General features: G+C 37.3%; 1 protein-coding gene across 1 annotated transcript; it reads left to right on the plus strand.

Annotated features, from left to right (window-relative positions):
• The first annotated feature begins 2,004 nt into the window (after positions 1-2,004).
• Positions 2,005-22,725, plus strand: ptgis (prostaglandin I2 (prostacyclin) synthase). Its single transcript, XM_088937117.1, has 10 exons — positions 2,005-2,185; positions 9,289-9,412; positions 11,471-11,646; positions 13,329-13,472; positions 14,936-15,069; positions 17,276-17,457; positions 19,739-19,904; positions 20,202-20,383; positions 21,643-21,794; positions 22,052-22,725. The coding sequence occupies exons 1-10, from the start codon at positions 2,115-2,117 to the stop codon at positions 22,200-22,202; spliced, it is 1,482 nt and encodes a 493-aa protein (XP_088793243.1). The 5' UTR covers positions 2,005-2,114; the 3' UTR covers positions 22,203-22,725.
• The last annotated feature ends 870 nt before the right edge of the window (positions 22,726-23,595 follow it).

Genomic DNA, 23,595 nt, shown 5'->3' on the forward strand with positions numbered 1-23,595 from the left:
AGCCTTAGTTTAGTAATTAAAATATACAGAAAAATGTCATCAACGTGTGGTCTGAGATGTTTTGAGAAGCTGATTGTCTTTTTATTCAACCAAATTGATTATGTCATAAAACGGGAAAAATACTTTTTTTACTTGCTTGGAAAAAAAACGAAATAAGATCTACCAGTAAGGAAGCCACGTACACTATTCCCCCAAACATTCTTACTTCACAAATATGATTATGATCAACCCTTAATGGAATCAATGAATCAAAGCTTGAATCCAGTATTTTACACAATATTCATGGTATTCCTACACCAAGAGTTCTCAGGCTTCAGTGACCTGTTTCAACACGATCTGACCCCAGAGACTTCTGCTGAAGCTAATTTATCACAGACTGAAATATCTATTTTATCCAGTACTTCTGTCATTTCTCAGGTGTGCTGAGAAAGCCTCCTGTTTTGATTGAATCTGACAGTGTGTGTTTTGATGGTATTTAATCTTTCAGCATTTGTACTAGCCATTGTACAGTAGGTGGTCCTGTGGGCTGTCCCAGCAAATGTCTTATGGGCCAGAGATCGTGGAAAAAACTCTTACTATGTAGTTTAAACCCACAAAAGGAGCTGTCCATATTTAACTTCTAAACAGCTGGGGCCCACGGGACTTCTCTGGCACAGTGCAGCTATGGATATAGACTTTAGGGTCATACAGTATCTTCATGTACTCTCAGTTTGCTTTTTTTTACCTCTTAAACCAGAAACAGCTCTACAGCTCAGACCCTGCTCATGATGGCCCTGTTGTTGAGGGTGTCACGGACAGCATGTGCTCTATTTTTTTTGGATTATTCTGATTTTGATGAAGATCAATCCTGGAATTCTACAGTATATGAAACATAAGGTATGCATACAGTACGTCTACTGATATTATAGGAACTAATGTTGTTCAGCACAAATAATGTTTTGTACAGTATATTCACAATCTGTTATCAAAGATCTGATACATTGTAACTGAATGTACTGTAAAAACCCCATAAACACAGGCCTCAACTCTTATGAAGAAGAGTGCTTTACAATTAACTGTGAATGCCACCTTATACAGTTTTTCTATACACTCTCAAATGGGTAGTTGGTAATTTATAGTATGGAGACCCAGAACACTATGTTAATAATTTTGTTTCTTATTAATGTAATAGCTTACATTGTGTTTAATATTTTATATGAATGCAATAATTTTAACCTTGAATTTCCTCATTAAACAAAAAAGAAAAGCACAGCTCAGTTCAAAACCACTGTAATCTCATTACTGGGGGATAATTTTAGAGAATGTTAGATTTTAATCTGTAGAGCACTTAAACAAACAGTACAAGTAAATGATTTTGCAAAATTATATAGCTCTGAGTCCAACAAATACCCATGAATAGTTTTACCTTTCTTTCCATCTAGTTGATATATGTTAACATCAGTGCTCATTATGTAATTATCTATACGGTATAATGTACAGTATGCATGTTTAATTTAATGTGTGGTACTTTGCATACAAATGTAATTGTGTACTTAAAAGTTTAATTGTAACTAATCCATCACATTTAGAAATCAAATTAAGCTGATTCATTCTCAAGTTCTCTTTATCATTTTTGACAGATCCATAAAGCTAAAATGCTGCCTTTTGTACTATATAATACAGATCTATCAGCAGTGTATTCCATAGTTATTTTTATATTTGTATGCAAATGTGTGGTTGTTTCTGTGTGGATCTCAAGATATTTTGTACTGGGCATGTTAAGAATCATCTTTATAATTCAGATTCCAAGAACAAAATGATCTAATTAATTGATGTCATGACGGCATCAGAGAGTAAGAATTCAGCTGGAGATTTGTCCTGAGCTAATACCTTCAGTGTAACAGCAGTGCAGAGTCTCAGGTCTTTGCAATATGAAAGGCAGGACTGAAAGACAAGTTTCGCAACACCCCTGTCGATGTCACTGCTATTACGCAATCCCTTATGACACATACCTCCTCTCTTCACATACTGTAGCTGTGCTGCAGTACAAAAGGTCCACTTGTTGCTACCTCTCCTCTTGCTAACAGCTCAATACAAAATCAGCACCAGCATCACATCAGTAGAAGACTATTGCAATGATCTGGACAGCGCTTATCATTATACAAGTTCTCCTCGCTCTCTTCTTAATTGTTACAAATCGATCTAGGTGAGTAATGACCTCATACTTAGAAATCAAATATGCAAAAAACTGTTACAACTTCTTCTTTGTTCTATACAAAAGTCTATTTTGCAAATGGTTACTACCTTAGATTTCAAGTTTCTCATTCTGAACCTAATTAGCAACTGGTAATGGCCTTTTTTTGAAGTTCAGACAACCCTAAATGTTATGTCTCTTTTGCAACAAGTGACAATGTGCGTGTGTTTATAGTGGTGGCCAAAATTTGGAGCTTTATGCTAGTGATCATTTTATAAATGTAGACTCATTATACTGCAATGTTACTTCAAAAACAGTATGCACATTTGAAGTTCCAAGAATAAATCTGCAGCAAACTCCTTTTACACATGTGTTTGAGACACTGAGTGAGGGCAGGACAAGCAATAGGGGTAAAATTAGAAGGTGCACGTGTAAGACAGAAATATCAATTCATTTCTCACAATGATGGAACACCCACATGGAAGGAAACTCATGCGTGAAATACTTGTTTTTCAAGCTAAAAAGCTCAAAATTCAGGTTCATTAGAGTGAACCTGAATACCTTAGATCAGAGGGAAGAATAACAGGTTGTGAAATTGATGCTCTGGACTCTCCAGTCCCCAGGGTAGCCCTCCAGGTTACAGGCTGACCTTCACCCCATAGAAGTGTGATGGGACGAGCTTGACTAGATTGAAAAAGAAGACCGTGGCCACATGTGCTCTGGGGCTTGATCAGGACCAGATAAAGAAAAACAGAAAGTAGATGTGTAAAACTCAATGAAATCCTTACACAAGCCTGGAGCTTTTGTAGCAGTATTTTCTAATAGGGAGGCTGTTTATTTTATTCCTTTACATTTAGAGTCACCAATTCTGTTTAGAACAGCCGGCTGCATAGTTGAAAATAATCAGTCTTAACAATAAGGTGGGAAGGGGGGTCCAGAGACAGCAGCTCAAGCTTAGACTTCCAACACTGCCCCCAGATCACCCTGAATGTCTTGCCATGTGCTTTTCTGGGGTGCAGGGCAACTCCAACTGCAGGCTGACGGGAGCCTGAGGTCCCCAGGTGTTGCTGTTGCATGTGTAGCCGAGCTAGTTTGGGCACGGTGACGTCATCGCCCTCCCTGCGCGTAGCAGGGACCTCAGCCGCCTGGGCTGGGGGAGGTCTCCTTTAGCTCATTCGGCTGGTTCCCTGTTGCGTTACGCCGGAGACGCGTTTTCACGCCCCAGGTGTTGCGGGACAAACTGGCGGGGTGGAGCGGCGAAGGCACGAGCCCGCGCGGAACCATGACAGTCACACATGGCATGTTGGGAAACCCTGAATGGGTTTGGGTCACCCCACTCCAGTGGTGCTTGGCCACCTGTGGAGCACTCTTGGAAATCTAGACTGTAGGGATTTACCTGATCTCGAGATGAGAACGGTTGAAAGACTTTGGAGCTCCTCAAAATCTGCCGCAATTATGCTGTAAGGTGAATGGCTGATTCAGGGATGCAGAGTTGGAGGTAATCGTGCAATTCGATTACAGCTGGGACCCTTCCGTACCATATATAATCCATAAGACATCTGATCTTGAAATGATCCATTTATGTACTTTCTAGAGAACAGTTCCTCCCGCACATACAGTTTCTTATTATTATTCTTACACAGCTTTAATAAGAAAAGGCAGCAGTGGTTAGAGCTCCAGGACTTGGACCTGGAAAGTTGTGGATTCAAATCCCACATGAGATGATGCCGCTGTAGCCTTGAGCAAGGTGCTTCACCTAAAGTAATGCAATGCAGATTCCTAGCTATCAACAGGCAGAAGCTGTTTCTGTGTGGTAAAGTAAGAAGAGCATAATCACAATTTTGGCTATGAAAATTCCTTCACGTGCCTAGGAGAGAGGGAGAGACCAGAAATCTGAAGCAAGTGGCTGGGATAGGAAAAACCCGAAGAGACAATGAAGGAGGAGGGAAAAGTGGGCTAAACAGATGGATATCTTGGTAATGAATTCCAGGGGAAGTGTGGAAGGCAGCAATCTGTAAATGAACTGAAATTAGAACTGAATTAGTCTATTGTTGAGTGGTTGCCATTAAAATAATGGAGAAATTAAAAAGAAATTAGTCAGTCATTTCGTGGTGGGGTTTGTGGTTTAGATGGAGCATTGAAGAGAAAAAAGAAAGGGTGTGGAACAAGCCTCTGCTTTCTTTGATTGCAGCTCACACTACAATAAATGTAATCAACAATCAAAGAAATGGAAGAGACAAATGTTTCCTTTTCGTATCTGACCTAAAGCCGATACAAGTATTTAAATGTAAGTTTTGTATCCCCCCCCAAATGTTTTTAAAATACTTTGCTGCGTGGAGTCTTTGCAGTAAAGATTTTTATCTCGTCCAATTGTGTTCTGTAAATTCATTGTTCAGCCTTGTTATCTCGTGTTTACTTTTGTATCCACCCACTGAAATATTTTAGAAGCACACATGACTTGAATTGCACAATTACAAATGTTTTGTGACAATATGGATAAGGTATTTTTTTCTGACTCTGAATTATAGATTTATACCTGAACATAATTTACACCCAAGCACTCTTTTGGTTACTAATAAATAATAGCAAAACAAAAATGTCTGTTTCTCACGAATCAAGTTCTGTTTATTTCTCTTTAGATGTGTTTTAACATTGCTTTATGTTAACATGCCTTTTTGAAACCTTAATCATTAGTCTATGGTTCTAGCCTATGATTGCTATGATATGATGAATATCAATGACAGAGCAGATTATTTTTAAGATCAGCTTGTACTGTATATCTCTACAGTGAGCAATATTTTGGCAATTTAACATGGTAAATAATTAAATTATCTAAAATACATGACATTGTCAATTCCTGACATTGACAATTTTTTAAAAGTTTCTAAAAAAATTCCATTTAAATGAATTTTCCCCTGCTTCTGCTACTTACAAACATTCAGTTTTTCTGCAAAATACATTATTCAGTTTGTAATAATTGTTTCCCTAATATAAATGAACTAATCGTAGGTAAATAAACCATTTTGTATGTAATAAAGTGAGATGGGCAGAAACATATTTAACAGACATAATTGTGAAGTATCACTTTATTTGAAGTCAATGAGATATACAAGACTAAGATACAAATTTTAAAAGAAATACATTGGAGCATTATGAACAACTGGAATTGGCCCTAAATCTAATTTAGAAAAATCTAATTGATTTCACTCTGGCATTATTGTAAACATTAATTCTTATTTTAAATTATTTATTATTAAGAATAAACATTTCCAATTTAATGTGTTGTAAAAAAGGTGAGGTTTTAATGCAATATTTCATGTCATAAACCTAAAATGTTGCTATTTATAGAAAAAATTGCCTCTACATTTCTAACCCAAATTTTAAAGCAACAAAAACATTTTATGATGTAAATCAGAAGCTAAAAATTCCCATGACTGAAATGCCCCAGGGTATTTAATTTTTGCAAATTAAAATCTTTTAACGTAGAAAACCGGCAAATTACATTTTCTTTGGTGCTTTAGAATTCTATCCTTAAACGACGAGTCTTTAACGTGGCAACTATTTATCAAATTTACCTGGTGGCTCTTTTAGATATTTTTATTATTTATTTTTATAAACAATCAAGAAACAGTAATCAAAGACAATCCCTCCTAAATTTACATAGCTTACAGCTGCAATAATGATGGGGATAGAAAATATCTAAAAAAGTATAAAAAAACACAGTTAATCTAAGATAAATGCTGACTACTGTGATCTACTGTAATTGTCAGTATCTTGTCGCTGTGAATATGGACTGTGGAAAGTTCCGAAAATAAAATGTCGAGAGTCTAGAAAAGACCACTGACGCCAAGAAAGAGCACCAGAGGTCAGTCAATGCCCTGCTATTGTTTTTGGGAGCTGTAGGAGCTGCTAACCACATCCTTTTTTCCAAAACACATAATTTCAAAGATGAATCATCATGCAATAAAAGTAACTGTGGTCAGGGTGATATCTCTCTAATATCCCTGATAAAGAGGAAAATATTTTCGTCCAAAACATGATCTTCTGGACATTCCCAGAAACACGAAGGTTCCCACACTGCCCTGATTACCAATGTACAGTACTGAGAACCAAAGACGCATTAAAAATCTTTTATGTGGGGTGAAATGCATTTTATTAGTTTGACATATTTCAGATTGTTCCAGATGTGTTTCCATGTGATATTAATCTCATCAATGGATAGATCTATAAACAGGCTGACATAAATGGAAAGGGACTTCTAAGAATGCTGTAGGAGAAACTACGCCAGTAAAGATGTTTTTCACTAAACTTGATGTAAACACATTACATCTGTCTTTGTTTCCTCAGCAAATAGCACTAAGGGGATTAATTGCAGATGTATATATAAGGTTTAAGGACAAATCCTTAAATGGACATTCCTCAGAAAATATATCTGAGGCAAGTGCAGACCTTCATTTCAGAAGTGGAAAGGATGCAGTACAACTGTGTTTATTTAATATATCTAAGTGGTTTTGTTGTTCCCATTTTTCAATACTCCCGTGACTAATATACAGTACATTCTAATTTTAAAACAAGAGTGTGTAACACAGTTGTGCACAAAAAGTACAGATGAAAAATAATTCTCATTATTACTGAAGATTTATTTTCCAGCCTCCACAAATAACGCCAATGATAAAATTTAATCTGACATCTTTATCTTAACATGTTAAAACTATGTATGTGGTCTGAACTCTGACTTTAACCTAGTAATCACTTTTCCCTAGTACTTTTTTGTGGTATTTTTTTTCTTCAGTATAAAATCTGTGGGGAGGCGTGGTGACATAGTGGTTAACATGCTGCCTCTCAGTGCTGGGGTCCTGGTCCCAGTTGTGGTTCCCTGTGTTTGGCGGGGTATTCTCTGGGTCCTCATTTCCTCCCACAGTCCAAATGCACGCTAGCAGGTGAATAGGCTTCTGGGAAAATTGTCCCTTGTGTAAGTATCTGTGTCTGTGTCTGACCTGAGATGGCATCCTGTCCAGAGTGTATCCTGGCCTGTTCCTGTTCCTTACTGGGATAGGCTCAGGTTCCCCCGCACCCTGCATTGAGAGAAATGGTTGGGAAATGAATGTATGGAAAAAACCTGTATGATCATCTGTAACAGAGTTATGGAATTTTACAGTAGAAATGAACCATTGAATAATGAACCATTGACTATGTACGAAGAAGGAAAATGAGTCATTAATGTGCAACCTCAAAGAAAAATAACATAAAACAAAACATGAATATTTTATGCGGACTAATGTTATATTAAAATTGAACAGTGTTTTAGACAGGTCCCATCTAGCATATTATGTATGAATTTGCATGCTGTGTTACAAAATAGCTGTTATTGCTCGGGTGCTTGTCAGAAGCAACTTACAAGCTCAAGAGAAGTTCAGAGAAGAAAACTTCATACTTTTCTGTGAAGGATCTCTGCAAGCAAGCGAAGTTTCCTGACTTCTGCAAGCAAACATGAGTTTCCTGACTTCTGGGAGTCAAGATAGTTGATATCGCCCTCATCTGCAGGTGTAGACCCAGGCCAAGATAAACACCATTGGCAGAAAAAGCAAACACTCCCTGCTGAACGAATTGAAAGCCCTTGCATGCAAGGTAAAGACAGGTCACGGGTCAGTGGTGTTCTCAGGGATGCCTGTACCCTGCACAGAACCAGATGGCTATACTGACAAGCCGGTTCCAACAGGACCAGGAAACTTACTGGTTCTCTTGTCCTACCAGTTAACAATGCATGCCAGCTAATATAATGTTTTTGAGAATACACTGCATCTCAGTAGAATAGATTTTGAACAGGCTCCTTAAGACAGGGGGTAAACACAACACATTTTCACACTCACAGCCTTCAAACCTAAAGGCCCCATCTTCAGCATATGATTTCTGGGGTGCTTACAAATCTTTCAGTATTTGCAGTATCGGGTGGGTGTTGTACTTTTCTGTGAAGTATCACTGCAAGCAAGCTATGAATCCAGTGCCCTAAATAAACACGAGTTTCCTGGCTTCTGGGAGTAAAGATAGTTGACATCACCCTCCTGTGCAGGTGTAGACCCAGGCCAAGATAAACACCATTGGCAGAAAAAGAAAAGGAGTGGCATGATGATAGTGGGCATTCTGGGTTCATCCAGAGTTGCACTGGCTGTCCAACTGGACACAGGCAGAAGATCATATTACTGGCATGATTCATAAGTAGTTGTTTATGTGGCATTCTTAACTTTAGTTATGCTCTCCATCTGTGTTCTATACTCCCTTCTTTGTCTGACATTCTGTACATAATGTATGTACAGTACAGCCTGAAACCCCTGTCTTGTATGTAAGCATGTGAATGGTTTTCTAGTGTTTTTGAGCTTTGTAGCCTGTGACTGTGTAGCTTAGATTTTTGCATAATCTAGAAGTGTTTCTTCTTCACTTCTAGAGAACATAAATAACACAAAGTACTGTAATACTAGACTTAATAGAAAACAACGTCTGAAAATCCCTTTGGGTTTTACAGTTAAAATGGCTGCATAAAATGAAGGAAATACTTGTGAAAACTAGGCTGGCAGTTCAGACTTCGAGGCAATAATGAGGATTAGTTTTCTGCCTGAAAAGTAGGATACAAATTAGTCTAATGTGATAGGTTAATGTTTATATAACAATTTTTAATACGGGTTTGATATAAAGTTTAAGTATCTTAAACTTGCCAAACTGCTTTACTTAAAAATACAAGTACGCAATTTGGGAACAGAACACTGATACACTGCACTGAATATATAGTTTGACCGACATGAAATCTGAGTAAAATGTTTCTTGGTTATTTGTAAAACTGTTCCGGGAGTTATTATTTCTAATAGGGCCTCTAAATGAGAAATATTTTTTACTGCCTGAGTTGGTTGTAAATCATTTTCAAAAGGTAGACAGCACCTACTGTATGTAAGTCAAATACACGTCTTGCAGGTTTGATCCTTAAAAGTACTTTCAATAATACAAGCTGTCATTAGGTTGTGCATCAATTTCAAACTTTACCATTTCGCCATTACCGGTTTGAACAGCACCTTTGGAAACAGACTGCTAATGCGAACAAATGTGAGCCATGCTTTTTTATTCAGATCAAAGGAAGAGCCGCCTTTGGATAAGGGCTTCATTCCCTGGCTGGGCCATGCCATCGACTTTGGAAAAGATGCCGCCACGTTTTTAACTCGGATGAAGAGCAAACATGGGAACATCTTCACGGTATAGTCAGCTTTTTGCATAGTAGAAAAAGAGACAATATTTCACCTCCACCCCTGAGACTGGCTATTACATTCGCTATAAATTAATGTTCCAGGGCATGCTAAATGGAATAATAGCTTTTATAGAGTAAAGATATAATATATGATTTTATATCTATATTATAATATATGAATATAATGAAATGAAGCCAGGTTTCTAGTCGTCTCTAGATGTTTTTATTCAACTTACAACATACAGTTAAAGGTTAACATTACTACTTTTACTTCTTAAAATAATTATTTAAAATCTAAAAATTCTTTCTCACACTAAAGTCTGTAGTTTCTTTTTTAGAAGTGACATGTTATGACTTTTTATTTTAAGGTATTTTTTGTTAATTGTTTTGTATATCTGTGGTTTATTTTTTTCCAGTTAAATATTTATGTACATGTTTAAAGGAAAGAAATTTAAATTAATCTTTTTAGCCGTGAGCAGGGAACATTACAAGTAGACTTGATTCAAGTATTCATGAACAAAGTCAACCCAATGGCCTTTTTCAAACAGAGTAAAGAGGTTGGATGTTCTGGAAGAGATTCCTGATAAATTAGCTTCTAGCTGCCAATCGAGTGAAATGGTCCTTAAACACTTGGCACATTTCAATCAGATATTCAACATGTTTCTTTGTAAAATAATGTTCTGCTGGTGCCCTCCGGACTGTCTCATATTCTTACTAGTGCTTTAGTTGTGTACTGTAAATCAAATCTATGGAATTTAATATGGTCTTTTACATTTAAGTGTAAATAGTGTGGAAAAACTTGATACATGTTATTAGATATTTAATGAAAAATCAATCAGTCACCACCATCAAGTTCTAATAATCTTCCTTCATATTCTGATGGCCTGATGGATGAGTAGACTCTGTGACACAGACAAGGTTATGGACCTTAAAATAAAGCACATACTGTAGAGCTGATTGTTTCTCGCTTAAACAAGTATCAAGGCTTTCAAATGGATCACGCGAATGAACATTAATAACATGCCTTCTAGTTAAGGTCCACTTCAACAATTAGTTCCTGATCCTCAATAAAAAGAAAATCTTATAAGCTCTGTCTTACAAGCTACTATGTTCCACGAATAGGGAATTTAGAAAGCAGACCCATGTCAAAGAAACTTTTTTCTGCAGGATCATACAATTATTATGTCTTCCACCCACACTTTGAACAGCTGTGGAGTCAAGTCCAGGAGAGTTTTGAAAATTTCCTGTATATTGTAATATATGTATAAAATTCCCTTTTCAAATTAAAAAACATTTAAAATACCTGCCTCAAAAAGTCATATCTCTCATATCTCTTGTGTGGGGAAAAAAAGAAGAGAAGACCAATCAGGCTAAACAATAAGACCTTTAACAAGACCGCAGGAACGTAAATGGAATTTCTGAGTCAGAGTTTCTTTTCCACTATATTCAATAGAATCCAGTTTATTTCCTTTTGTGTGTGGGAGGTTCTGGATTAAAACTGGTTTTCATTAAAACTATTGTGAAAAACTGGGAAACCTATCCCAAGTATTCTGAAATTACATGAATCCTTAAGACATTGTCTCTAGTTTATCGGTGTTACCTCAGTATTATGTTAGGGATATCACCTAAATATTTTATATACAGTCCATGAACGTTTGATACAGGATGCATAAAAAGTAAGGCAAAACTCTGAGACTAACCCTTATAAGTACTTCTACTACACAATATAACCTTGTCAGAGTCTGAATTCAGATGAAGAGTGTATTATATTCCTGTGGCATTTGGCTGGACTTCGTTATGAATTTATAGACACACTTTCAAAGTATGATTGTGTTATCTAGATATTTCTATTGTTCGTAGTTACTTCTTTGATGATTACAGAACAGGTCTAGATGAAGGCACATGAAAGTAAATTTGACTGGGGTCTGTACTGCATGTTCTTCTCCTGGTGTTCCTAGATAATAATTATTCATTCATGATTATTCACCGTGTCCATGAAGATTATTAATAAAGTAATGAGCGCGTTCCAAATCTCAGTCTAACATGCACTTGTGCTGATTTCGCAGGTACGTGTCGCCGGGCTGTATGTGACTGTCTTGTTGGATCCAAACTCTTACGATGCCATCATTAAGGATTCCACTTCCTTCGACTTCACACGTTATGCGCACGTGCTCATGAAAAGAATATTCAACCTTCATTTTCCACAGCATGACCCCGAAACAGAGAAGGCAATGATGAGGCAGTAAGTAACAACTTCTCTGTATATAATTAATAATAATTCCTTACACTTATATAGCTCTTGTCTGGACACTCCGCTCAAAGGGCTTTGCAGATTCTGGGGAATCCCACTTCCACCACCAATGTGTAGCCCCCAATTGGATGATGCGACGGCAGCCATAATGCACCAGTATGTGCACCACACACCAGCTATCAGTGGGGAGGAGAGCAGAGTGACAACACTAATTCCAAGATGGGGATTATTAGGAGGCCATGACTGATAGAGGCAGGGAGGAAATATGGCCAGGACACCAGGGTAACACCCCTGCGCTTTTCGTGAAATGCCCTAGGATTTTTAATAATCACAGAGATTCAGGATTTAGGTTCTATGTCTCATCAGAAGGACAGTGCCTTTTTTTATACAATATTTAGTATAACTGTTATTAAAGCTTTATTTCTTAAATTTTTTTTTTGTTGTTATTTTTTTAGTTGATTTATATCAAAGCCAATCCCCTGTGACTCAGTGAGGAAATGCGGTCATTGCTGTAAGCAAATCAGGCTGGAATACGATGTGTAAACTCTTCTAGTAATGTGCCTGCACCAACGCGCCACGAACCCTTTTGGTTTTTGTGAAACGAAAATAATGGGAACACTGACTCTTAAAACCTTAGATCATGTTTATACAGTACGTTTGGGATGATATTTACTAAAAATGTTTTCAACAATGATAAAACTCTGTAATCATACTGGCTTGCACAATAAGAGCAATGAAAAGCATTTCTGAGCAAACCAATTATTTGGCAATTTTATGGAAACTATAGCAGGTACCCACTTTCACTATGTATTGAATTATTGTAACTGAGACATTTGGTAATTAGCCAATCCTTATATAATAATGTTATGTAAATTAAAGCGTTAATTTACGTTAAGATTAATCATGAAGACAACCATTGTTGATAAAAGTAATACTGTATTTACCACTTCTGAAAAACATGCAGCTAGTTAAAGACATTTTATTATGTATACAATTTTTCTGAACTAACATTCTCCTCTCTGAATATTATTATTGTAGCAAGTAGCTTTTTCCATAAATAAATTAATTGGTGCTAATACAGTATTTAAAACTTATGTAGGCATTATAGTCCACATAGGAAGAAGTGGGAAATTAAGACCCACAGTGTTTGAAAAATAGGTCCCATTCATTTCAGCCAGACATTAAGACATTAAGACAGACATTAAGAACAAGCAAACAACGTCCTTATCCCTGTAATGACAGTTGTGTGGAAAACAGCTAGGGGTCGTATTTGCTTCTTCGTAGAAACAGTTGCCATAACAGCTTTGTGCTTTTGTCTCTGGAGTTTTATTTTGGATAACTGAGTTTTTTTTTTTGCTTTTTTATTTCTTTTGTCTTTGAACACTCCTACCTCTGTGCCTGTCCGTAGGCAACACCAACGTGGAATATGAAAAACGAAAAACTAATGTCAGACAATCCAAAATCATTGAACTATCATATTTACCTTCAGAGTTGAAGAACTGGATTTTGTTCCACTTTGAAGTGATGATGCAATTGTGGGAGTCACTAAGATTAGATATGGCTACACATTGCATGAATAAACAATTCATTAGATTCCAGAAGTGTTGTATTAGTCATGGTGAAATGTTTATCAGGAGGGAAATCCCTAACCTTTGAGTATTTTGTTCCTACAGACATTTACAGGATAAAAGCCTCATCACTCTAAACAGGGTAATGCAAAAAAACCTTCAGGCTCTGCTGATGTCAGAGGTTTGTGAAAACAGGAGGAACTGGAAAAATGACAGCCTCTTTAGCTTGTGCTACAGCCTGCTGTTCAGGTATGGAGTCATTCGTGTGTCAGAAAGGAAACTCAGCCTTTAATCTAAACTGCTTGATAAACAATTTAGAAATGTACTTGGTAGAAGGAGATGGTTTATAAATAACTGAAGAGAAACAAGATAAATACTGTAAACAACTAAAACAAGCTTAAAGGAAAATATCCCACTTTTACATTTGTAATGTTCTAGATCAGCGCTAAAAAGCTTTTTTGTTTTTTAATGGCAAATTCCTTTTGCACTGTTATTTAATTTTTCCACTTGTTACCTATCAGAGTACGTGTGTTCTACAGTATGTCATCACTTCTTGTTCTTCCAAAGGGATTTCCTAACTCTGACTGCTAACGGTCGCTGACAAGATTAGGAAGAAGTGTCATGGGGAAATGGAACACAGGACACTAGTACAGAAATGAGGCATTGAGTACCGAAGCTTGTATTACATAGATACTCTCCCTTCTTAGTTCTTTTAAATCCTTACATGAGGAGAATCTGCTTAAGTAATTACTTTAGTTAGATCAAGAAATAATCAAGTAAAATAATATTCAAATTCAATCCTGAATAATCTATTCAAACTGATATTTTGAACAAAACTGAATATTAGTATTCAAAGGCCGGCAACAGAATATAGAATAATCTATTGCTATAACTCATAATATAATTATCTATTACTATTACTGGAATATTAATAATTCTAAAATCATATAAAACATGCTTAGATACCATTTTGTTATCTGTGCAGGCTGTATCGCCATTGATGCCAGAAAATAACTTCAGGATTTTTTCAATTATATCGCCGGCTGTACTCATGATTTTAAATGCAATCATTTTGATATAGTTTTTATTAGGAAATAAAAATGATATATTGAGAGATACAGTACCAAAACACAAGAAATTAGTATTGAAACCAATGACATTCTAGTACGTAGTACTAAGTATATACATATTCACAAAAGTAAAATACCTTTGTGTGGAAAAGCTGAAATAAAGACCTGACAAGTGATTAATTAATTAACAGATAGATCAATGGGCCATTTAGTTGATTAACGGCTATTCTTAACAAGGGTGTTTCATGTGCTCTTATAAAGTGTAATTGTGACCTCCTGGTGTAGTTTGTTGGTAAGATCAGATTCGGTTTTATTGGACAATAAGTGAAACAATGCATCATCAAGATTCTGTCCCTGTATGATGAGGCATTTGAAATTTGCATTTCAAAAGTTTTCTGATCACTTTGAGTAAATGTCATTAAATGTCATTGCAAATTCCTTATGTTATAACATAGATTCCTTTCCTTTGTTGAGCCATAGTCTTTTTGTTAACATTTAAATTGAATTACAGTTACAAGCAAACTGATTAACTGAAAGGTAAATACTTTCCAGGTCACAAATTAATAATACAGTGCAACCTTTAATATGACATTGCTGTTGTTCCTTCCACCCACTAACTTTTTTCCTGTTTTCTCTCACCAGAGCTGGATACCTCACATTATTTGGAGATGAGCCAGAAGAAAATGGCAACATCAGTATATCAAAGGAAATTTTTCAAGAATTTAGGAAATTTGATGCGCTTCTGACAAAAATGGCCCGAACTACATTGAAAACAAGTAATTCTGTATACTAAAACTGAAAAATGTTAACATTCAGCTTCAGTTTTTTAAAAATATGTATAGACCTAGTTCCATTTTTTTTTACTTCATACTTCTTTTTCAAAATGCATCAAATGTTCTTAAGAATTAAAGAACTGCTGGCACACAGCTCATGTGTATACTAGCTGTTTTACACTGAACAAGCTGAAATATCATCATCTCGGAAGATGTCCTCCTCAAAAAGCCATTTGTTTTTTTAATGTTTCTATTTTTTTGTCATTAATACACTTTCAGCATTTAAAAACCGACAAGGACTTCTCAACCTTAAGTGACAGTCATCTTAAAGAAGTAAAAAAACATAGAAATCTAAATTCTTTCAAGCACATGGGACATATTTCTCTACCTGCAATCCATGAGGTTATCAATCAGGTGAACTCACACTGTAGGCACAGGGCAGAGTGCAAACAGAAGGTTTCTTAACAATTGTATAGGAATAAGGTGTGTCCAGTTCAATGTAGCTGATCCAACCTGCCCTGCATGTTTTTGGGTGGTGGAAGGAGAAAACCTGGAGTAAAGCCCAGGTGTTGGGATTTTTAGTTCAGTTGAATAAATTCTTATTTAAACACTGTTATCAATAGACATCAGTCACCATTAGGTTGAAACACTTCCATACAGTATATACTGTATAGTACTTATACTTCACCTTGAAACTATTGTACACTTCAAGAGACCCTTTCTCTTTCAAACCAACAGTTTACAGCTGTGCAAATACTGTACTTCAGATGCTTTGTTCTCGTCACGCAATGATTTTCCTACTTTCTGCAAAAATACAATTCTAAGGCGATATTGCATTGAATTTGTGTTTTAAAGTTACAAGTAATCCTTATAGATCTGCATTTTGCAGTACAAAAAGCACCTTTCACCTTTAGGGAGGAACAAATGATGTCAATGGAGTGGAATTAGTACTCCTATAATGAGTAAATTAGATTTGGCTAGTTAACGTAGTAGAGACGCTGCTACACTTCATATTGGATGCCTGTACTGTACAAGAATTGTGGTGATCACTTTTTTTAAAGCTTCAGGCAATATGAATTAAAGCTTAGTATCTTTAGATACTTTAGATATCTATCTTTAGATATAAGATAGAGTAGGGGTGTAACCCCGGCATCCTGGCCAAATTTTTTCCCATTGGCCCTTACCAATCATGGCCTCCTAATAATCACCATCTATGAATTGGCTTCATCACTCTGCTCTCCTCCCCACTGATAGCTGATGTGTGGTGAGCGTTCTGACACACTATGGCTGACGCTGCATCATTCAGGTGGATGCTGCACATTGGTGGTGGTGGAGGGGAGTCCCCATTACCTGTAAAACGCTTTGAGTGGAGTGTCCAGAAAAGCGCTATATAAGTGTAAGCAATTATTATTATTATTGCTTGTTTTAATAACAGTTAGAGTTTTATAACAGTAGAAACACTAGTGAAGCCATTGAGTATATTGACGAATCTCATGTATATATACTGTAAATGGTCAGTCCTGGTTGTTTCTAAGACTTTCGCCCAGCAGTGTATGTCTCCCAGTAACTCAGGACGTTTAATAACGCTAGTGAAGAAAAAGGCAAACCTGGCATGATGCTAAAAAATATCTCCATGCCTTAAAGGACTGGGCTGAAATAACAATGAACTTCTAAATGCCATGTATATATTGTTGAGATGCAACATTTCTTATATCCTTCTGATTTTGGTACATTGCCAGTACCTGTTTGAAAAGCGGAGTGAATTTCATTTGTGACGACACTTGAGTGAGATTGAAGCTCCTTTTAATTCCTGCAGTGTAGTGTTACAGTAAGGGTCTTGTTAGTTAGCAGTCTGTGGTTACTTTAAAAAGCCAAACGTGCTGTATTTCAAAGGTAGAAGAGAACAGTTAACAAAGATGCCGCTGAAAAATTGTTTCCTCCTGGCCAGACTCTGTTGGGTCAAGGAATCCCTGTCAGGTGTCTTTCTGTTTGTTAAAATATCGAGATTTGGTGAAAGTCCTGCCAAAGTTATTTTCACACAGCACACTTTGCAGAGTAGCTGACATATTCCAACAGAAGCATGAATTTTAAAAGAGAAGAAACAGATAATTCCTCATAGCTGATAGGCAATGACACCTCCACTGTACAAAGTCACTGCAGATATGCTGGCATGGCTGTATTTCTCATCTTCACCTCTCTTTCGTGACAGATGAGAAGAAAGTAGCCAGCACTGTCAAAGAGCGTCTTTGGGATCTTCTGTCCCAGAATAAGTTAAACTCCAAGATGAACCCAAGCTCCTGGCTGGAGAGCTACAGACGTTACCTAACTGCTCAGGGTGTTGATCAGAAAATGCAACAAAGGGCAATGTTACTGCAGCTTTGGGCCACACAGGTACTGTTTGCCATTTTATTTCCTTCCTTTAATGCTGCCCATTTTCTTTTTTTTTTTTTGCTCTTAATTCAGGTTTGATTTCTTTAAATACAAAAATATAGAAATTATTATGTCCAGTTTTGTTTTCAGCAAAAACCTTTGAATTAAACAGCTATATACCCTATTGGGAATGGAACTGTTAAAGAATGTAATTGTGATTTGTGCTTTCTTCCTAAGTTTATCAGTTTTCATATTCTCTATACAAATGCATGCCTAAGAGCATTCACTCACAGAATCGGCACATAGTAAATGATCAATTTCAAAGATTTTTATAGAATAGACAAGACAGTAATGAAGAATGGCATATGCAAGTCTTGAAGTTTACATGTTTTTCTTTTAAATTGCTTTTTATTATTATTTATTATTATATAATATTATTTATTATTTATTGAAATTAAAACAAACGTATTTCAAGACAATGTGCCTGTACTCACAAGGATACAGCACACTCTTTAATAGTTAAACATATTGACTGGTTGCCTTTCTCTACAGTATCTTGCATGGTTACAAGAAAATACCATTTTATGGAGTTCACATACCAAAAGTCCTTGCCTTGGTTTGAAAGTTTAGCATCTAATGGAAATTCCGAGATCCCATAACGGAACATTTAAAAATTCCACGAGGATCTGGCATGGTGACGGTTGGTGTGAAGTAGAGAAAATAGGCAAAATCGCAAGGTCGCACAGCCTCAGATTCGCCTCAGGTGTAATGTCACCTCTTGTCCTCTAGATGGAGCCCTTTGACTCCAAAAGACCAGATGTCCTTTGTCCTTGACCAAGGTGCTACTTCTCCCAGGGGGGTGCAGCTTTACATGTTGGCTTGAATTGGAGATGACAGCCTGTCTCCTACCATTTCCATTGCTCTGCTTATCACCTTTTACTCTGTGCCTCAGCAAAGAAACACAGGCTCTTGTCGGAAAGAGTTTTACTGCAAACAGACAGGCACCAGGCCTGGAATAAGTGTGCGAGCAAGACTCAAAGAACACCATTATTTGCAGCTGCCAGAATAAATTCAGGCTGGCAGATCAGGCTGCATTTATAATTTCACTTTGGGCAAAACTGACAGATATCTCAAGTAAAAAGACAGTTGAGCTCATTCAAAAAATACATCAAATATATACTAGCATCTACAATGCACCTGGATCCAGCCATGTCTTGACATCATATGATGGCTCGAAGACTGTCTGTGCCAAATACAATATAGTCTGCCTCTGTGGAAGTGAAATACCCGCTTCTCGCAATACACCTCCCAAGTCAAAAATGGCTCGTCACTTACTGGCTTAAGGGCTCCTTGGGCTGTTCTGAAGGATCATGGTCTAGGTCAGCTGTCCTCAGTTCTCACCCTGGAGTGTCCATGTCTGCGGTTTTTATCTAACTGAGATCATAGTCACCAGTACTAATTGCTGCCTGTAGTTTTTCCATTCCAGATGCTGCTTTAATCTTTTCTTCTGCTCTGTGACTCTGTGAGTTTAACCAAGTATAATGGTTCTCAGTTCTGGTCCTGGGAAGCCTCTCTGTTGTCTGTTTTCGAGAAGTCATTTAAAAATTTGACTTCAGCTCTTAAAAAAGCTGAATGGGATTCGTAATCGGTATAAACCCTATGTGAATCAGGACAGTCTTCACTGAGGTGTCCAAAGGGAAATACAACCAATTTGACTTAAGCTTTAGTATTGTGTCTGTTCATCATCAATTGATCGCTTATTAAGCACCATTTAGTCTGAAATTTAGTCAGAATTAATTGTGCCAATTCTAAATGATCAACTTGAGGAGAGACTGTAAGTTCTATGTATTTAACATGTTCTACTTTAACTAAGGAATATTTGAAACCAAGGACTAAGTGCTGAAAAATTCTAAACCAGCAAGCAGATCAGTTACAGGCACCAGGTAGCTCAGGGGGATAAGGGCCCAGTTGGAACACAATCCAGCAGACACAGGGATAAATCTAGCTGAAAACCACTGTTCCCAGTGATGTTATGTGATCCACATAAAAGCTCTAGAAGTACCAGTGTAGATATTGTATTTGAACCTTTAAACTTTAACAAGAAAATGTTGTTCACTGCAAACATTTTAATGTGCAAACTGTCTGTCTGTCTACTAAAGAGACCCTGTTGAATTCTTTGGCAGAGATCTGCAAATGACAAGCATAATAAGCTGAACATAGCCTCTCATAATTTATTATTTTACTGTCTTTACTGTATTTTACTGTGTATGTCCAACAATCCTGACACAAACTGTTATTGTAGGGCAATGTAGGCCCTGCTGCCTTCTGGATGCTGGCGTTCCTATTGACAAATCCAGAAGCTATGACAGCTGTGAAGAACGAGTTTCACAAAATAACAGCTGAAGTCAACAAGACATGCAAAGTACAGACTGTCAGGCCAGAAATGCTTGAGAAGACACCAGTGTTTGGTAAGTTTGAGTTCAAATAATTTTTATAATCATTATTGTAATGTATAAAATATTGCTTCAGACCTACTGTAGTAATGTACTGCACTCTCAAGGATGAAAGAACTTGTAAGCTCTGTAAGACAGGATCTGCCCTGGGTAGGCTGTGCGGTCACTCAAACTCAGTTCTGGGCTTCACTGCTGTGAAAATGAAAAATCTGAAGACACAAAAATGGCCCATCTTGATTTGGACTTGAGCGATATTGTATATTCTTTGACTTAAAGTGATTCTTGATCCTTTCTTTTCTTTTCTTTTTGAAGACAGTGCTCTGAATGAAACCCTCCGACTGACAGCAGCCCCTTTCATTACCAGGGAAGTCCTTCAGACTAAGACCATCAGGTTAGCAGATGGAAGAGAGTACAAACTGAGGAAAGGAGACAGGATTTGCCTTTTCCCATATCTCAGCCCCCAGATGGACCCAGAGATCCACCAGGAGCCCAAGGTAGTTAAATATTCCTTTTCCTCTGCTGGAACAGACTATTGCAGCACCGCTGTGTTGAGTTTCTAAAGGAGATTTCACCATTTCACACAGGATTTGATTGATGAACCTATGCTGGAAATGCTTTCCACACATGGTCAGGCATTTTTTTACCACAGCATTAGTTAACTGTGGATTGTGAAGTGCAGTCATTTTAGAACTGCATTGCTTAGTCCATTTTTCAAATGTTAGTGATCAAATGTTTGTCAGCTCATCAAACCTACAAAATAAGAAAAAAATTGCATAGTAAATCCTGACAAAGTTAGTTTTTTTACTCCAGTTTCCAGGTTTCGTTTGAGTATCCCAACTGCAAATGTAAAAGTACATTAAAGCATCTTTCACAAAGCTGTCTGCTAGACATCATGAAATATCTGCATTAATATTTTGCAATTTCCAGTTCTAAAGTTGCTCCTGAGGATTTTTCCTGGTACAAGTGATGATATTGTTGGTGTTATACTGAACATTTAAATTGGATTTCTTTAGCATTGAGTACTGAAATTTGGTGGCACAGTGCTGTAATGGTTAGCACAGCTGCCTCACAGCTCTCGAGACCTGACTTCAATTGTTGGCTGTCAATGCAATCAAATTTAGTACACTGGTGCCCTTTACTCAATTCATGGACACTGTGAGAGGTTCACGTAGAATTCATTGATGTGTTGGACCTGTACACAGCAGTAAAAAAAGCTCAAATAGGGCCACTGTTCCACCTCCCCACCTCCACCTCATAGAAGTTCAAGCTGGTATTGTTTGATTATTTTATTATTTATTTAGGTGATAACAGTACCCAAGTTAACACAGGAAAGGACTGCAGAAATGCATTTCTGCAGCTGTGGAAGCTGTCCGGCACACAGTAGCCTCAGGGACACACACCCCTTTTTTACTGAATCTAGGCTGACATCTTCAAAATGATCAGACGGGACCACGGTACAAATCAGAACACAACAATAAAAAACAAAGAATTGTTTTCGCTTTTTAAATCAAATGTTTTTTCAGAACATTGATATATGTTTTCCAGTGGGAAGTGTTTTCAAAAAGCACCATTTCACAAATTCATGGGCTGATTTGTTGAGGACAGTGTCACTCGAACCCTTTTTCTGCTTTGTCCTGGCGCTGTTACATTGCTGAAACAAAGGCTTGCAAGCAGAAGGAGTCTCATTTCCAAATGGTTATAATAAAAAATGATAAGTTACATTATCTCTTTGCCACTTGTTTTTTTTTTTTAGAAGTTCAAACATGACAGATTTCTGAATGCAGACGGGACAGAGAAGAAAGACTTTTTTAAAGATGGGAAGAAACTTAAATACTACACAATGCCATGGGGAGCTGGGAAGAACGTATGCGTTGGCAGATCCTTCGCTATTAGTAGCATCAAACAGTGAGTATCAATGACTGACTGCTGTATGGTAGTTTTCCAGAAGTGTAAAATGGGGAACGTAATGGTGTTTTCTTTAGATATAAAGAACATGACCCCGAGTTGCTTAATTTTGACATTACATCCTTCTCTTGTACTGTATATAAAGATGCAACGTACAATATGTCATTACATTTTCCTTTTTTTAAAAAACACCAAAAGACTAAAAGTTTAAGGCTGATGTTACAGAGAAATGAAATAATCCCCTTCTGTAATCTCAGGTTCATCTTTATGGTTCTGACCTGCCTGGATATAAGGCTCTGTGATCCAGGGTCTCCGATGCCGGATACTGATGCAGGTCGCTATGGGTTCGGAATGCTGCAGCCACAAGGTGACCTTGAGATTCAGTACAAACTGAAAAGCCATCTCTAACGCCTGGCAAAACAGCATGTCACCCCTGCCATCGCGATCACTTTCAGTAAACACTCATCCAGTTCAGGGTCACAGTGGCCTGGAAGCACTGGGCACAAGGTGGGGTACACCCTGGACAGGACATCAGTCCATCACAGGGCACACACAGAAACACACACTCCCACCTGTGCCAATTTTAAAGAAACCAATTAACCTACCAGTATGTCTTTGCACTGTGGGAGGAAACCCATGTGAACGTGTGGAGAACATGCAAACTCCACACAGATAGCACCCCAAGAATTGAACAACGGCCCCAGCACTGTGAGAGAGCAATACTAATCATTGTGCCACCGTACTGCTTGCAATATAGGATGTGCTTTGTTGAAACACTGAACAATGAGTAATTTAATGTAGTTGTAAATCATACTGATATTTATATCACAAAGTTGTATTTTATTCATCACATTGTAAATACAGTACATATAGATATGTTTGTATTATTTTAATTATGTCTATCTCTAATAAACATGTTTTTCATGCTACACATTAAGGAGTTATCTGTGAGTTGTTTTTAAAGGCTAGAGCCTGGCTTACCTGAAACAAGACGATATTAGTACACTCTATAGATAATGTGATTTGCATAGATCCATAGAAAATGTATAACTCTTAGCTTTCTGTCTTCCTTGTAAACCTGCAGAAAGTGAAGAGAAGGAAATGTAGTATCTGCATTGTCTAGAACTACTAAAGGATACAACCATAGAAAACACGCCTCTAGTCCCATACATAGCTCGCGTAAGTGACAGAATTCAAGGACCACTACTTGAAAAATAAAAGAAAGCCAGCTGTTGCAACCAAAAGCCAAATAATTTTAGCAATGAGCTGCTGAAAAACTAGCCTGATGGAAAGATCGGTCCTGTATTAGTCCACAGTCCACTGGCGTCTCACTCAAACATCAGAAATCAGAAATCAACCTACAAGATCTGAAAGTAAGAACTGTCAGTATGACACTTTGCAGATACCGTATAATCTGATCAGCAGCAAAAGGGCATGTCATTTCAGGGAAAAAAAGCAAAAATCATCCACTATTCTATGTTCCTACAACAAGGATCATCGGAAAAGCATCTTGGTTTGTAGCATGTGAAAGGAAGCATTCAGTAAGATCATGTTGGATGCCATCTGTCAGGCTGGCTGTTATCTGTAGGTGAGAAATACAAAGCCTGCGTTCACTCCCTGATCCAAATGGTGTTATTGATGGACAGTGTGCTTGAGCTGAAGGTGTTAATGAAAAGCTTCACATGTGAAAGTGGGCAAGCTGGAAGCTTTCACAGAAAAGATAAACGTGTTTCTAAGCATGAGTTTGCAAGGAGGGCTACAGTTCAGTGGACAGAAAAGCTTGGTTTTGAGCTTCTAGCCC

The sequence above is a fragment of the Atractosteus spatula genome, chromosome 19, assembly GCF_055471065.1.
Source record: "Atractosteus spatula isolate fAtrSpa1 chromosome 19, fAtrSpa1.hap1, whole genome shotgun sequence".
In the NCBI taxonomy this organism is placed as follows: domain Eukaryota; kingdom Metazoa; phylum Chordata; class Actinopteri; order Semionotiformes; family Lepisosteidae; genus Atractosteus; species Atractosteus spatula.

Coding starts and splice junctions, on each gene's coding strand:
- ptgis (XM_088937117.1), top strand. CDS start 2,115: ATGATCTGGACAGCGCTTATCATTATACAAGTTCTCCTCGCTCTCTTC. Junction 9,413..11,470: donor AACATGGGAACATCTTCACG/GTATAGTCAGCT, acceptor CTGATTTCGCAG/GTACGTGTCGCCGGGCTGTA. Junction 15,070..17,275: donor CCGAACTACATTGAAAACAA/GTAATTCTGTAT, acceptor CTTTCGTGACAG/ATGAGAAGAAAGTAGCCAGC.